General features: G+C 43.3%; 1 protein-coding gene across 1 annotated transcript in view; it reads right to left on the bottom strand.

Moving 5' to 3' along the window:
• Positions 1-5,133: 5,133 nt before the first annotated feature.
• The window catches only part of SYNJ2 (synaptojanin 2), a 70,805-nt gene continuing 59,093 nt past the window's right edge, over positions 5,134-16,845 (bottom strand). The window contains exons 20-27 of the mRNA XM_075707269.1: positions 15,812-15,890; positions 14,382-14,550; positions 13,842-13,994; positions 11,049-11,183; positions 9,699-9,811; positions 8,836-8,944; positions 7,301-7,503; positions 5,134-5,931 (exon numbers count right to left, since the gene is read on the bottom strand). Of these exons, the coding sequence (XP_075563384.1) occupies positions 5,134-5,931; positions 7,301-7,503; positions 8,836-8,944; positions 9,699-9,811; positions 11,049-11,183; positions 13,842-13,994; positions 14,382-14,550; positions 15,812-15,890 (1,759 nt within the window). The remainder of the gene's footprint in view (positions 5,932-7,300; positions 7,504-8,835; positions 8,945-9,698; positions 9,812-11,048; positions 11,184-13,841; positions 13,995-14,381; positions 14,551-15,811; positions 15,891-16,845) is intronic.

The raw sequence follows: 16,845 nt of genomic DNA, 5'->3' as shown, positions 1-16,845 counted from the left end.
GGTGTAGGTAAGAACACTGCATGGCAGTATTCCAGGTAGAAAATTTAACAGAACTGTCATAACTTCTAAAGATCTTTATCCTTTTTACACTGTGGTTTAAACTTCAGAGTGTAAATATATTAGAACACTTTGTATTCACAAAGTACAGGATATGTGGAATTCGTTGTGAATAGACAAGAATTCTAATAACTGAATGCGTGTTTAGCGTGACAAATCTTGTATTGATTTTAATAGACTTCTGTGGCTTACAGGGATTCGGGTCAATTACGTTACACATTAATCTCAGTAAATGCATCTATGTTTTGCTACTGTAACTGGAACTCTTGAGGCAACTTTCTCCTTTTTGTAACTGTATGTATATATGTGTAACTTTTAAAGCTAGTATTTTGGGGGGGGCTTGTTTGGTTTGGGTTTTTTTTTGAATATAGTAATGAAATGTGTTTTTAAAAATGTATTAGATATGCCACAAAATGTATTAAAGGGGAATGATCTGCCAAATGAATGCTCTGGATCATGTTCACTTTTGTTGAAGACCTGCTTTATTTTTTAATTATTTGTCTTGTGCTGGAAGAATGTAATGTTTACCCTTCATCTTCTGTGAGAGGCATAGTACAGGGGGGTGCAGCCGGTTATCAGTTTTGCCAAACCGAACAGTTTTTCAGTTGTGCTTTTAGATTTTGCAAAAGTGCCCTCTAAACCATGTACAGACATTGGTTTGAGGGCCAGAAGGTCTGTTGCGTAGCATTCATGTCTGCTGCCCTTTAGAAATGTGTGCTTTCGTGTTTCCCTGCTGTCACGTTAATTCAGAATAGTGCCTTTATGTAAATTCTTAGGTCTGAAACTATGCCCTTAATCCCATCTAGCTGGGAACCCAGCTGCAGATGTAGCTAGCAGGTATGTGTGAATTGTCTGAGAAGATGGTATTTTGTCTGCATTGTGGCATCTGAGACTAAAATAGTAAGACAGGAAGCGTGGGCTAATAGGAGTTTGTCAATCCTCGTGCACTTGTTGTCCAGCACTCTTGTATAACTGTGTTGGTATTTCTAGTAGCAACAATCATCAGGTTTTTAATTGCTGTGATTACAGTAGAGCAAACTGGCTTTCACTGTGATTTGTGCTCCATGGTGCCAGGCAGAGCAGCTAGCTAGAAATTTTCCATCTGGTGAAAATGTCAATTCTGGACAAAAAGGAAAAAGCAACAGTGTTGTTTTGTGCACAGTGGAAATTCGGAACAGTATCTTGGGCTTGGTTCTCTCCCTTTTTGTTTGTTTCAGTGATCATCCACCTGAAAAAGCTAAATTGGGCAGTTGCTATACCAAAGAGAACCACACCCACCCCAAACACGAATGCAGCTGAACCACCCGGATGCCTGTAGCAACTTCAAGTTGCTGCACTACAGGGTCCTGGGCAAGCTCACATGGCGTTAGTCCCTCGCCAAAGTCTCTCACATTAAATAATCACACAGACGCTTATGTACTTGCATCTAGGATCTGGTAAACCAGTCATGCCTGGCTTCATAGCCAGTGTCAGCAGTTTTAAGATTTCCAAGTGCTGGGTTCACAACTTGAAAACTGTCATGGGATGGCTGCTCCCTACCACCCACTATGTGGCCCTCAAGACTGGTAGCTATCACTGAGGGCACTGGTTTCCACTGATAATGTCCCAGTGAGAACAGGCAGCAGAGCTGAGGGCAGAGCTGTGCTGTGGGTTCCCTAGTTGCGGACGCCAGCTAACGATGGTTCAGGTTACTCAGCCTCTTTTCACATTGTGCTGGGGCCTGGCTTAATCCTGAGTGAGAAGGAAAGAATCACCGTCTCCTGCAGTCTGAGGTTTTGGCAGCACTTTCCTAAAGGCAGAGCAAGTCTGGCCCTGCTTAGCTGCTGAGCATTAAAACCAGAAGCCAGGTCACAAGCACCTGCCTCTGAAAAACACCTGGCTGGGGTGTTGGGCACCAGTATGGAAGATAATATATTGAGACAGGAGATTCCTCATTCTTTGCTGTAACCTTTTCAGCTGGACTGTCTGTTCCTTTCCCTTCATTTGCTGCGATTGAGCAGTGTATGCTGTCACCGATAGTATAAACCAGCTAGCTGCAGGGATTCATACTTTAATGGGCAGCTTGCCACATACATAGACATAAGATATAATGCTAAAGGCTACATACTTCTCTTATTCAAGAAGAGCAATAAAGCAGATTTTATTTGACTTGTATAAATCCACTTTAATTGGCTTTCCTGCTAACACTTTCATTAACATGTAAATTAGCTGTCCTAGAGCTGTTAATTATCTTTGCAGAAAATGTTGGATATGGTCATATAACATCCTCTTTCTTTTTTACTGCTCTTAATGTTTTATACTGAAATGTGCACATAAATATTCACTGTAATTTTTTTTAAGAGGAGAACGCAGAGGCTAAGGCTCAGTGTCATCTTGTAGGGAAACAACTATCTTGCTTCAGCATTATTCACTGGCCTGCTGCCACGTTAAACTGACACTCCCATGAGAAGCTTAGCACTGCGTTTTATTGGTTTGGCCTTTGAAGGTTTTGGGGATTTTTGTAAAGTGTCTGGCAAATAGGGGAGTGGAGGAGGGCAGCAGGAGCTCAGACAGAGGCAGCATCCTCTCTTACAGGATGTCTTGTGTTCAAGATTTGGCAGTGGCAGTGAAACAGGTAGGCATTTACAAGTAAGAAAATGGCTAATTCCCAGTTCCAAGAAGCTGAGAACCAGTCAATTACTTTTCCTATGGAGGAAAAAAAAACCCAAACATCTCTGAACTTTTTTTTTAATACACTTTTTCTGCAAAAAACATCTGAAAACAAGAGGGGCTTTTCAGCTTCATCAAGTGCTTAAAAATGGTCTCCTCCCTTTAATAATAAAAGATCTTGATGCTTCTCTTAATGAGTTACCATGACAAGTTGCAATCTGTTTATCATTTTTAACTGCTGGCTTTGAACAAACGGCATCGATAGCGTACAGTTTCACTGCACGTGCAAGGCAAAAGCCTGCGCAGCTTGAGCAGCTAACAGACACATTTAGCACCATGGATTATCCTTGCCAAAATCTTAGGCTTCTGAGAAGCGTGACTGCTGGCTTGCTAATAAACGAGAGATGACTTCATTGTGAAGATCCAGTCTGCTTTGAGCTGAGCAGCAGTACTTCATGAGTCAGCCCAGCGGGGTGAGTGAGTGACCTACGGACCCGCCTGAAGCACTTGTCCTGTAGGTCCTGGTGGAATACTGGGTAAGTGTAAGGGAGAAGCAGGCACGTGGGAGTACTTGCCTGGAGTTTCTACAGTGGTTAACAGGGAGTGCCTCCCCTAGCTGGGCTGTCATTGTCTGAGCCATTGAACATGACCACCTTTTAAACCTGTTTGCAAGAACCTACACAGTACAGGTAATTGCAGTTGCTTGCCTGTTAAGTCTTGCTCTGTGCGTTGTAACTGCCTCCTAGGTACACTCCCTGCGCGGATTCAGTGCGCCTGAGCAACAGCCAGCTTTATTTGCAGTGGTGCACATGCTTCTTAAATTTGTCCTCTGTCTTAGATGCAGTTGCCCGTGTCTAGTTCCCTTCCTTAGCCTTCCCAGCTCCCGTTCAGCAATCGTGCTGTTCCTCAGGGCTGCCTGTCCCTCTGCTGCGGCACGGCTTTACCAGGGCTGCCAAGGCGAATGGGAAGCGCACGGCTGCTCCTTCCCTGGTACAAAGTGGGCCACAGAGCTGACCATCAGCAGAACTGCATAGAGAGAGCCGTGGCTCTGCACGCTTCCAGCCCCCTGCCAGTTTGGTGTCCCAGCTGAGCTTTATGGTGAGTGGACCCATTCATTATCAGGCCGTAAGCGACCGGTCCTCTCTGCAGGAGGGTTCTGCTGGCCCCAGCCGTGCACTTGTGGCTTAGGTTCGGGGCGTTAACAGCCTGTGTTGCACGTGCATAAAGCTAGGTTCCAAGACCAGTGCTTTCCTCATCTGTACTGTGGAAGTAAGAAAGAGACTGACATGGCATTTTTTTTGTTACAAAGAAGCAGCATGGGACCAGGGACTCAACTACCAACTTACTAAACTGTCTTTCTTTAGCATAAGACATAGGATGCTAACGACCTATGTCATCAGCAGGTCTCAACTATTCACTGTATTACCACAGTATTTACGTAGATAATATACAAGCAGGCTATAGCGGTTCTTTGAAAAGGGACTGGTGTTGGCCACATGCTATTTCATTGTAAAGTACATTGTTTGGCATTGGCTTGCTGTGAACAAAACCCAGGGTACATTTTGGAGCTGTGGTAGAAAACCAACTAGGGATGCCTTTGAGCTCCTTGTAGGTCGAAGCAGTATTTTGAGAGGCTACCCAGTCCTTCTTTTAGAATGGCTGAGGCATGTTATTACAGTGCCATTAACAGCACAGCACTTAGAAGAGCTCTGCTGTGATATTGGGGGGGGGGGGGGGGGGGGGGGCACTTGCCTGGTCTGGCATAAGAACAGGTGTTTCTTCCTGATGCAGGGGCACCACCTCTCATGGGTCTGCTTTACAGCCTTAGAGTACCCCCCTTTCATTTTACTTTCAACACAGGCATGAGTTTAACAAGGTAAGTACTAGGTCCTGCCACCACTGCAGCGAGTTAAGATGTACAAGAAGATACCATCTAAGACTTGTTTTCACAGCAGAAACTTAGTAGCAGAACAATACCAGTGCTACTGCTGTAGTTATATTGGTATATATTGCCCTTTTGTTAGTTCCAGAATAACTGTAGCAGCCTAACTATTAAAGATAAGGGTTCTTTATTTCAAGTGACAGAAATCAATTAAAATATACATTTCACAGGAAAATGTTTTTCTTAACATCTTTTTTTCCATACAACATCACATATGATTTGTACCTGAAATGAAATAAAACATCTTAAGATGGATTAATAAAAAGAAATAACTTAGAATAAAGAACTTTTCAAACAAGCTGTAGATAATGTTAGGTCGTATACACTCTATACACTTCCCTCCAGGGGCAGCATCTTTAAACATGAGACTGAAATGGAGCATGGACAGATGTTCTATTTCCTTAGATATAAATCTTTGTACAAAAGATTTATTTTCATTTTGCATCATAATTATGATTTCTATAGGAACATTAAGGGGACAAATTTTATAATTCTAAATCAGTATCTGTGTTCGTCACGGTATATTTGTTTTGTTCCAAGACAAGCATTTTGTTGAACCCTTCTGATAGTGCACCACTCTCTTCGTCATCACTAAATGTAACCCAGTGACTGAAATCTTTCAAGTTGGGGCGTTTTAAATTTTCTGGAGTGTGTGCTGGAGAAGCAGCTGATGCTGCCTGTATGGAAAGAGGGCAGGAAGAATCTGTGTCCAGGTCCAAAAAATTGGTGTTCTCTGGAAGGGAGCTGGTATCTGAGAGCTGTGGATGCTGGCCTTCTGGTACAGGAGGGCCCTGAAGGTTAGCCATCAATTCTGCAGCATTTGGTGCCAGCGGCTTAGCTGTGGTGTTTTCTGGGCTCGCAGAGGACACAGGAGCTGAGAGAGCAGACTGCGCAGGGACGTGAGAGTCCCGAGTCTGCGGGCAGAACCCAGGATTGTTGTTGGAGTTGAACATTAACCCACTAAAGAGTGGGTTGTCACTGCTCTGGAGAACTTGCAGATGAAGAGCTGCAGGAGCCGACTTCTTTCTTCGTGGTGGCACCTTTGGGGCAAAGGAAGCATTCGGGGGAGGCAGCGCGCTGGCCTCGGCCACGCTTGCTGAGGGGGGCTGCCTTTCACTGCTCCCCCTGCTCTCCTGGGGCTTCCCAGGTTGTGCTGTTCTGGGTTTAGGGACTGGAGTAATCCTGGTCGGACTAAGAATAGCTCCGGCTTCTAGACAGGGCTCTGGCAAGCCAAAAAGAGACTGTACTGGCTGCTGGTCGAACTGCTCTTCTGTAGGCTTGGCCTGAGGAAGAAACAGAACAAGAAATTTGAGAACAAAAAGGGTACCTCAAACTCTGAGTCGCTTCTAGTCCGAGTATTATTGATGGCATAACTGAGAAAAGCTGACAGTACTGGAAGAAAAAAAAAAAAAAAAACACGCAGTACAAAGAGGAGGCTTGACAGCACAGGTTTACGCTGTACCGGCTTGGTTCTGTTCTCATGCATCGTGCCTTGGACCAGTATTCATTTACAGAGTGGCATTTGAGGACAAGGATCCTACAGCCTGTTCACTCCCTGTATGAGAAACACATCTCTTTCTGACCATCTCTCTTTCATCTGAGCATTTTGCTCTGGGCCAAATTAACACAGCTGTGAAGCGTTATTTATTTGTTACATCTCTCTGCTGACTGATATTATTTAAGCAAGACTGCATAGGGAGGGCTAAATTAATGGGGCCATTAGCACATGCCTTTGGGTATGTTCTGATATATAAGGGTGAAGGACATTTAGCTTAAGCTAACCCAAGAAATGCATTAATGGCTCGTCATGTCTCACTGATGCTAGGAACTGAAGCCTTGTTATTGAATGTTTAAGGAAAGGGCACGCACCGTGGGATTTTTTGTTTTGTGAATCTGCTAAGTAGAGTTTGCACAAAGTCCATGATAGAGAAGGGGTGAATGCCTTTACACAGGAAGGTAAGGCAGGAGTCCTAATGACTTAGAACAGAGCTTCCTAGCAAAGGTTCTGTCAAAGGAAGAATATAAAAGGTTGTATTTATCTCTCTCCTGTACTTAAATTGCTTTCACCATTAAATACTCATTTTAGCAGCTCTAGCGGTGAAGAACTATTATCTCCATTGTAGAGATAGATTAAAACCCCAACACCTACAGGCTGGTATTTTTAAGAACCTGAACTCTTGAGTAGAATCCAGAATCCCAAGTGAAAGGCTGAATCCCATTATAAGGTGAGAAAAGTTAGATGTTTCTGAACAGGACACAGAACAGCATACTGTCAAGAAGCTGCCCCAAATCAATACAGAGCAGACCACTCCCGACACGGTCAAAAGTAAACACTGTGATAAACAGATGAGTCTTAAATCCCGACAAGGTTTAGACAAACCAGAAGAAAAAGTAACAAAATCTAAGAGAATGGACTGACAAATAGTAAAGCTGAATATGGCCGAGTAAGGAACTTGAGGCTCTTTTTTCTTTCTGATCTCCTAGTATCTTTTTATGCCTTGGTGACTACCATACACAAAAATCATTTTAGTTCCTGCTGGCTCAGAACTGTAAATGACAGGACTTCATACAAATCGTTTAACAGTCCACGCCTCTTGCCATCATTCACACTGTGTATTGGAGGCTGGATACATTTTGCTGCAACTATCTTACATTTTCCACCCTGACCCCGGTCCTTTGCAGAGGTACTGGCTTCTTCGTAGTTGGAACTTTGGGTGGCGGGCGGTGGGGCACAAGCGCTGGTTCTGCCTGCGACCCTTGAAAGGATGCTGACTTTGTGATGCTGGGAAGAGGCTCGGGTTTGGTGACCATTTGGCTTCTAGTTAGAGTAGGCTTTACTGCATCTTCCTGTAGTCCTGAAAAGCAATGTCAATTAGCATCTTGGCTTGATCAGAATATAGCTTCAAGACAATTTCTTTTACAATCATGTTTCCTAAAATGTGCATGCCTACAGGGAATGGGCTCAGGCCAGGAAGGTAGGTTTTAGAAGTGAACACAGACCTTTGCAATCCTGTCACATTTATAAGAGGCAGTTAGGGAAAAACTTTCCCTGTCTGAAATAATTTCATTCCAAAACAGCAATGCTGTGCCACCATTTGGCCAAGTGGATAAAACGCGGGTTGGGGGTTCAGCACTGCACTCCAAGTCCTGAGTCTCCTTTTGCCCTGGTTTCCTTATCTGGATAATCCAGATAGTGATACCGAGTGTGTCTTGTACTTCAGGAAGAACTGTAAATGCCAACAGGTGTTACAGCACAAGGGACTGAGAGTGTTGCTGACCGCACTAGTTTCCTTACCAATGCTGAGTAGAACACTTAATGTAAATTTCAAAATTAACAGAAAGTAAATCTGATTTAAGAAACAAATGTACAGCACTCTCTAAGGAACAAACATCAAGATGACTTTATGATATTTCTAATTAAATTGGATTATTCCAAACTGCATTTGCTCTATTTACAAATGAAAAGGGATGGTTTTCCCCTTAACTGAGAGCCTTAGAAACTCAGGTAGCGATCTCAGAGTCATGGTGCATTCTTTCTCATTCATACAGCATCAGCAGAAAGACTACTTGCAGCCCTGGAGGGTACATTCACACTGCCTAAGTTTCAATACCTAAGCTAGTTTCCTGCTCTAACTTGCCCTTGCAGGCATTAGATAGAGAGCCTAAACACAGAGTAGCCTTTTAGCTTAGCTATTCAAGCTGAAGTGGTGCAAGCTTCTATCTAGGTTACAACTGTACTTGCTGTCCAAATGTGAACAGAATCCAGGTTATTTCTCCCACAGCTGTATTTGCTCTCTAGTTCTGCTTGGAATAGTGAGTATTCACTAAATAAAGCAGCAAATATCCTTTATGCAACTCTGGGCTAACACAGGCACCATCAGTTCAGTAAGATCCCATCTTTATCTTTCAATATTTCAGACTAAATCTGGATATAAATAACCCAAGGTGCTCCTAGTAACAGGTTCTACAACAAAATATACAACTTGAGTCATATTGGGGGGAAAAAAAAAGTATTATCAAAACTGACAGAGAACACCAGGTACCATCTTGCAAGAATGTGTATGGCAGTGATCAGGTGAGCTTCTGAATAGAAATATGTGCATCTGGGCTATGACGGGAAGGATGAATACACCTACAGTTTTCTTTATTTAAAGATTTTTAGAAGTCAGTCAGAAAGCTGTGCTTACCTCCTTTAGCTTCCATAAGACATCTAATAGCTTCTTCTGCTTCCTCAGCTGTGGTGGTTTTGATCTGCTTGACATTGTAAGGTTTACTTATTCCAGTCCGGACTTTAGGCTTTAAAAAAAAAAAAAAAAAAAAAGAGAATTATTAATCTTGAAAGAACTCTTTTTTCTTGTACACCTGTAATCTTACAGCTAAGCTCACACACCTGTAAAGTTCTGGTTTTGCCAGTGGCTATTCAGCAATCTATAAATACTATAGAAATGGTGGGGAGTCTTTTGGCAGATATTACATCTTTGTTACCAGCTGACAGACAGGCCGATGGCTCACTGCCACAGCTAGTCCCTTAGCCATCCCTTGTTCAATACATTAGGGTTCTCATCCAACAAGACAGGAGTGGGGAGGTGTTCCCACATTCCAGTCTTGGTCTCCTCAGAGGGCTAGCAGCCTTGCTAGCAATGGTCAAGACTTCTTCTGCACGCTGGGCACTAGCACGGCCCATCAAAAAAGAGGCGAGAAAAGAATTAAAGCACATTATCATGGTGTTGAAAACTCAAGTTAGCGTCTGTCAGAAAGCAGCACGTGGAATAAACCAACAGTACTCGGGTCTTGCACCATTCTCTCTCTCCCTCTTTGACCTTTCTAATTCCTGGCAATTTAATAACATTTTTCTGGTGTCTAGCAGGTCCTACAGTCTAATATTACATTACAGCAAATTCATCTTAGCATTTCCAGCTCCGGTATGTGATGGATTTCCTTCCTCGTATGACAGGTGCGTCATGTACACGATACTTAGTGTCTACAGTGTCTATGCAGATGGGGGAGATCAGGACAATGCTGCGTGGCTACGCTGAGCGGCAGGACTCACTGGCTGCTGAGGGGCTCCGGGTAGCAGCTTTGCCATTGCCAGGATGGAGCAGGTGGAGTGGCTTCCTGGAGAGAGGGAACCGTCTGAGGGGGACTTTTTGCCTGATGTTCCAGCTGAAAGAGGAATAAAAATAGCTTTTTACGTTCAAGAGCTGGTACAACATTTTATTTGCAATGGAGCAAAACCAATGTGCTTTGAAATTGTTTGTGATAAATAAGAAGAGACGCTGTCACCCTCCCTGCTCCTCCAGGGACAGACATATTAGGCAAGACCTTCCTTTAGGACACTGGGGACCTTGAGTCTCTCTGTCTCAGTGCCAAGAGCAAGACACTCTGATCTAGGAGGAGTGATGGGCTGAACTGTTACTGGTCTAATCTGGTGAAGGTGAAAAAAATCTCAACACAGAATAAAATGCTGAAATCTTGAACTGTTTCAAGGAAGCAGTTTCCTGTTAGTCTTGCTCTCATTTAATCAATTCAATAACCTCAGCTAAGCATTAACATTGCATTCCAGGCACAGAAATACAGATACCAGTGTTGTCGCTTCTGTGCAACAGACTCAGAAATGAATGGGAATAACCCTGAAGAACTCATCTTCCAGCAGTGAGTCTGACAGAACCTTTAATTTAAGGCTGGAAAATACATACCGAAGAGAGACTTTTGGACTGCAAGAAAAACGTGATGTATAGCTTGTGTCATACAGAAGGCAAAGATGATTATGCTGATCTAGCAACCAGCATTCATCCAGAAGTAGCCATAAAAACAGGAACAGCATAGCACTGATGGCATCTCAGGTGGGTAAAGCTTAGGTAAAGAGCATCACTTCCTCTTTGTGCCTCACTGAAAATCATAAGCCACTTTGCATTTCTTTCATAAACACAAAAGCAAGCAAGAATTGCTTGCAAAGCAGGAAAGAACAAAAACTGTCCAGAACAGGCATTTTGTCAAAGCTTTTTAAAAGGAACATTACAATTAAGTCAGAAGAAAACAAACTGTAAGAAAACACTGACTCAGTGACTTTGGAAGTCAGCAGGCACAAATAGTGATACTTATTTTTATTGCCACAAAGTGGCTAGTCAACTCGCTAACCTGAGTGATGAGTTAGTATGAAACATACGGGCCATTCCATCCTCACTAAAGGCATTTTTTGTGGAGTATCTGTCATCCTAAAGACAAACTTCTCCCGTTGCTAACTGCAGCCACAGTCAGCCTAAAACAGACTGGGAAGCAAGTACAAGTACCTCAACAGCCTGACATTTCAGAACAACTTATTACTTTCTTTATCACCCAGAAATGGCAGGCGAAACTGTTCAGCTGGGGCCAACACAACATTAAAGCAAGTTAAACTCACCAGGAGGGGGAGGCCTCTGTGGCGGCTGAAGTGGCCGAGGCCTGGGAGGAATGGACAGAGACCTGCTTGGAGTCCGGCGGTGGCATTCCTCGCTCGCCTCCAGTTCTCGCTTCAAATTGGCCAGGTCTGTATCATCTAGGGAAATTTTAGAAAGGATCTGTATTAGATCTCCGCTGGGTGAGATGCACCAAATCTGGGTGGTCAGGAGAGAGGTGATTGTGAATGGCAAGCCTCAACCAGGTGTCTCAGCAACACAACATGGCTCCTTTCATACTGTTTTGCTCTCCCCGAATGTCTCCCTGCTCCTACTCCAGGAAACATCTACCCTTTTGTCAAATGTTTCTCCCTTTGCAGCATTTATTAACTGACTGTGCTGACACAAAGACTGCCTGCACCTGATTTCAGGGTTACTAGTTTACCTGGTTAGATTCTGAGCTTTTCACAGCCAGACTCGGTGGCAACCTGCTCTCACGCAAACTGTGTCATGGCAGTCATGAGGAGGCTAGTCACGGTCAATCCCTTGCTCTTCCTTCCTGAACGCAGGAATTCCCTCTGAAAATTTGACAACTTTCCTTGCTCAGGAGAACTGCTTTTTATGCCAGAGAAAAATCTGTCTGAATGGCTCGCTCACATCTCTGCATTCCCGCAATGTCTCTAAACAGGTACACCTGCCTCAATCTGATAGCGCTTGGCTGCACCTTACACGTCTAGGCTATTACACGCTCTTTTGTCCCACCTAAGCCTCTCCAACAGCTGGAGAGGTGAGGAGTAGGGATTGCTTTAGTCTCCCAGTCTGCTGAAGTGAGGGCTCTCACTTCGGTTCTCTCACCGTCCTTCCCTGCCCAGCCATGCAACTCTGTTCTTTAGGGCTCCAAAATCCACTGGGTTTAGTTTTGTCCCTGTGGTTTGGAGAGGATGGGGAAGGAATTGTGGTAGCAGCAGACTCTCATGCTTCAGGCATTTTTACACCAGTTCCTGTTTTTCAGAAAGCTGTGCTCTGCAGGGAATACTGAGCTGCCTCACAGTTTCCTGCTCCCACTCAGCAGCGGATGGCAGCCACAGAGACACAGCCTGTGATCTACCCAACCTGCCCTCCCCCTTCTTTCTGCATTTTCAACACTTCTAAGCTGCAGATACAGGCTCATCAGTAGGGTCCAAGGAGTCATGCAGGCACCTAAATGCACAGCTTGAAATGCTGGCAGTAACACTGAACACAAGACAAAAAACAGCCACCACCACTCTATCCCTCCCCCTAAAAGGCTGCTGGTTTTAGGCAACGGCTCCCAGGGACATCAGATTTGTGAGGCTATGCCCCTCTCTGACCTCAGAAGTGCACATACACACTGTTCTGCCCATCACTGGTTTCTGTCTGTGTCTAACACCAGCTATCCAATCATCATTTCTTCGATTAGGAATTACTCGGGCAGAACTGGAAGCTTATGGAGGCCCTGGAATTGCAGAGATTTTCAAGATGGATTGAATATATCACATTCTGAGTTGTGTGAGATCATGACCCCACCTTGACCTCCTTCAAACTCTACTTTATAATCTCCGTTTACTTTGTGGTATTTTTTGTGGAGAAGAGTTAGTGTGGGTGAAAAGAATCACTGCAATTCTCTGTAGCTTAATGAATCATCACACAGTAGGCCAGAGGTGTTTGGAGGGCAAGGCATCCTATAATACAAAGTGATTGGCTTCACAGTATTTAATAATGACAGATTACTCCTTGGCTCAGGGCTAGGTTTCTGGGTCTGGTCACACTGCACCCAGCCTGTGATTTAAGGTGGGCAAGAAAGCCATGTATCACTCATTGTTTGGAAAATCTGTCTGTGTAAACTTATGAATTTCATTTAATCTTTTTGAACTGTACTTCTGACTCAACCTTTGAAGGTATTAAAGTTTTGACTTTATGTCAGAAGACAAAGCACTTCTGAGAGAGTGCAGAAAGACAGCTACTGAATCACTTGCTGTCATGATGAAGTGTTCAATACGTGACCCACCCTGTCAATGCTTGGTCACCGAAGCATGTCCTGATCACATCCCAGTATAAGACCACCACTGGCTTGGCTGGTTCTTGCTGGAGTTTTTATCCGTATTCTCTTCACAGCTTTATCTTCTCTTTACCAAGTCATTTCACAATAATGTGCAAACAAGCCAGGTGACCAGGAAAAAAGGTAACACGTTTATGAAACACTAAAAGAATGAATATATATACCTGTTGTGTGAACCTCAACTTCTTCAGAAATAAATAAAATAGGAACAAAGGAGAAACTTTAGGCTGCTTTGAAGTCATTTGAGCACAACCACCTCCTGGACTGCCCAGCTTACAGCTGACTACACTGCCACAGCTGTTGCTCCCAGGACAGGGCCAAGCCCAACACTGAATCAACAGCATTCCTTGGGTTTGATTTTGCTCTGGCCCTCACCAATAAGAAAGTAACGGACAATGTTTTGTGGTATGCTCTGGTGCCAAACACCACCAAATGGATAAAAAGACTGAATTTCTTTAATTTCTATAAAAGGAATCCAGCATTTTTCAGCACTCCTGCCTTGCCCTGGGCTAGAGAGAAGGAGGATCTAAGCTTTACTATTTGTATTGCTGTTGTGCCTGAGGGCCTCAGTTACAGTCACTGACTCAAGGGGGATTGAGCGCTATATGAACATGTACCAAAAAGATGATCCTTATCTTTAGAGGACCTACAATGAAAATATAAATGACACAGGGATACAGAGACAAAAGGAGAACAAACAACAAACCTTCAGGTCTTACTTTAAGGAATGTAGATAATTTACCTTTACACAGCTGTGGGTTTTGTCCAGATTTGTTTGAATGACCTATGGATGCAAAATGTCCACAGCCCTCAGGCATATCTTCTGCTGTTTCTGCTACTAGGTGTTGACACAAAGCATCATCTAAATAATCATCTTCATCCTCCACTATATCACCTGAATTAAAATATTAGATAACAAAGATTTAATAAGCAAATGCATTCCCTGTCTCTCTCTACTAGCAATCAATTAATTTAATACACGTGTTGGGCAAGCTATTTGTGTAACCCATATGTTTCATTACAGTTTGTTTCTATACAGGCAACTGTACCATACATTGGATTTGCTAGTATATGTTGTAACACTAAATTGATAGGATGATCTAAGCAACAGTTCTCTGCCCAGGCACAGTGCTGGGTCACAGCTTTAGTTACAATCCCCTTTTTAAGAAGTGTGGCTTCATTACAAATTAAGATACCACTAACAGTCATACTGTACCTTCTCTGTGCAACCAAAGTCAGTGAAGCAATTTCTCACAACTTAGCTTAGAAACCTGCTTCTCACCTTCTGAGTCGTAGTCCAAACTTGAGAAGTCAAAATTTTCTTCCAGAAGACAGGAGTTTGCTGTGGGGGACATGGGGGCAATGCTGTCCCGTTTTCGAGCAATTTCCTCCTGAAGGCCCTTTAGCCAGTCCTTGGTCTTGGGCCGGATCTTCACTGTTCTGCCTCTGACCTAACGCAAAGAAAGAATTGTTTCCCCTTTGCCAAGCAACTTCACAAAATGTGAACACCTGAACAGAATAAGCAAGTGCTGCCAGTCTATTGTATAACTGCTTCAGAAACTGATATAACTAAAGCTTCATTTCAGAAGCTAAATGAGAAGGAAGCACTCTTCCTATCCCCATAACCAAGTTTTCAGACTGTAACAATGTTCTTGAACGAAAATCAGCTTAACAGCTTGAAAGCACTACTGCTGCATTTGGGAAATACTTGAGAAATAGGTGAAACATCAAATATCGTCAAAATGATGCTGTGATGGTAATAATGGTGTGGGAGGGTTCCATTTTTGAGTCAGTAGCTTTAAAACACACAAGAATTTGCTACCTGATGCCATCTGTAAGGAAACTCTCTGCTCAAAAAATCCCAAATATAATGATTGATACACATGGAAAGTATATTATTAAACAGATTAAGACCACAGCTGCTTATATGCCTTGCTCCATGACATTTGGGGTGAGATGTATCCAAGGCATCAGCTTTGGCAGCAAAATTACTTTGGAAAGTTCCTGAATCAGGTTCCCAGCACCTTCACACATTGTGCACATACAATTGTGTTTGGGTCTGTGCTATAAATTACATCAATGAAATAAGCCAAATTAATAGATAAAACTCCAAATATGAAAGAAGAATGAGGGTTAAATCCATTACTTCAATGTTAAGTTTATAGTGCAGCCCCACAAACAGTTTTGTCAGCATAAATGAGGGGGTTGATGAATTGTAGAGTATGTGCGTGGGAAGGAAGAGCAGGGGATGGGAAGGTAAACGCCTACTGCTAATGCTGAGTTTGCCACGGTGGCCAATGAATCATGTTGTTCCAACTTGGTCGAAAGAGTTTATTTGATACACTTAAGAGAAATAAAAAATCTCCAAACCACAATTGTGAGGATGCTTTGGCAACAGTATAAAGTCACACATAATCTCAGGAGAACTGCTTCAAGTGCCAGAACAATGACCGAGTCCATGTATTCTGCAGTGGTATCAGAGACCAGATACTAAGCACTGTTTACAAGCTCCAAGAAAAGTCACCTCCTGCCCTCCTGAAACTGAAATACTGCATTAAAAGCTTCAGCAGCTGTGAATGCTAAAGACTTTGTGAGCACTAAGTTTCTTTAAAATAGTGCTACTTGATTTAGCTAGAAACTCAACTATCTCATTCTAAGCAACCACTTTTGAGAAATTTGTCATGAATTATTATAGGTTTGAGAGAGTCTTACTTTGACACCATCTATATCCATAACACGAAGAGCTGACTTGCTGTCTGCAAATGTCACCAGCATTTGACCTCCACTGATCCTAGTAAAAAAAGGCAGAGGAGAGAAAACAGTGCATTTTATTTCCCCATTGAGTGAAAAGCCTTAAAGGCAAGCATGATAGTTTTGTACGGCTATGTATTTGGGTTTAGTTCTATTTTCCTTACAACTCTATTTTTTGAGGAGGAGCAAGTGATCTATGAATGCCAGCTGGGCTCTTCCTCTCTCCCATCCTCCCTTGTGTGACCCCAGCACCCTGCCCTTTACTGGGTCACTCCTGAAGCAGCAGTACAAACATCTCTGCAGCCATTGACAGGATACCTGGTCTGATATCCACACCCTCTCTGTACCAACTTCCATGGCTCTGCATATCCCTCACCTCAGAGGACATGTGATGTTCCCAAAGACTAATATACCATCAAGCTCTAAGGCAATTAAAAACAAAACAAAACCAAACCACCAAAGCATGTTCTCTTCGTGCTCCTTTTCTTCACAAGCAAAGTAGTGCTGCTGTTCCTGCAGGGTTGCTTTTGAACCCTCAACTTACATTTGGTACTTCATAAAACCATACAACGACAGGTCATCAGTTTTCTCTATTAAGAAATGGGTCAAGTGCAACATGAACAAGTTTCTGGTCTTGCTTCCCAGGTCAACTGTCAGAGGTCTTTTGCCTGTATTTCTCAAAACAGGTCTCATAGCTATGCTGGAGCCCTGTACAGAATCAACCAGAATGAAATTAAACTGCTCTGCCAGAAGGTATCACACTCTCCCTCTCAAACTATGAGAAGCCATACTATTAAAAAATAAGTAAAATGACCCCCAAAAGAAAGGAGAGCCAGCCAGGAAATCCTAGTAAGTGTGAAAGAGTGCTGGAAGAGTGCAGACCTCCTCAGAGGAAGTGAAGCAGGGCCCCAAGGACCCACCAGCAGAAGCAATGCATGGAAATGAGGCCTGAATCTAAACGTGATGATTCACATCAAAGCCTCTGCTTTATGGTG

Source organism: Pelecanus crispus, chromosome 3, assembly GCF_030463565.1.
Source record: "Pelecanus crispus isolate bPelCri1 chromosome 3, bPelCri1.pri, whole genome shotgun sequence".
NCBI classification, from domain to species: Eukaryota; Metazoa; Chordata; class Aves; order Pelecaniformes; family Pelecanidae; genus Pelecanus; species Pelecanus crispus.
Note: the sequence above shows the minus strand (reverse complement) of the source record. Positions and strands in the feature narration are given on the sequence as shown.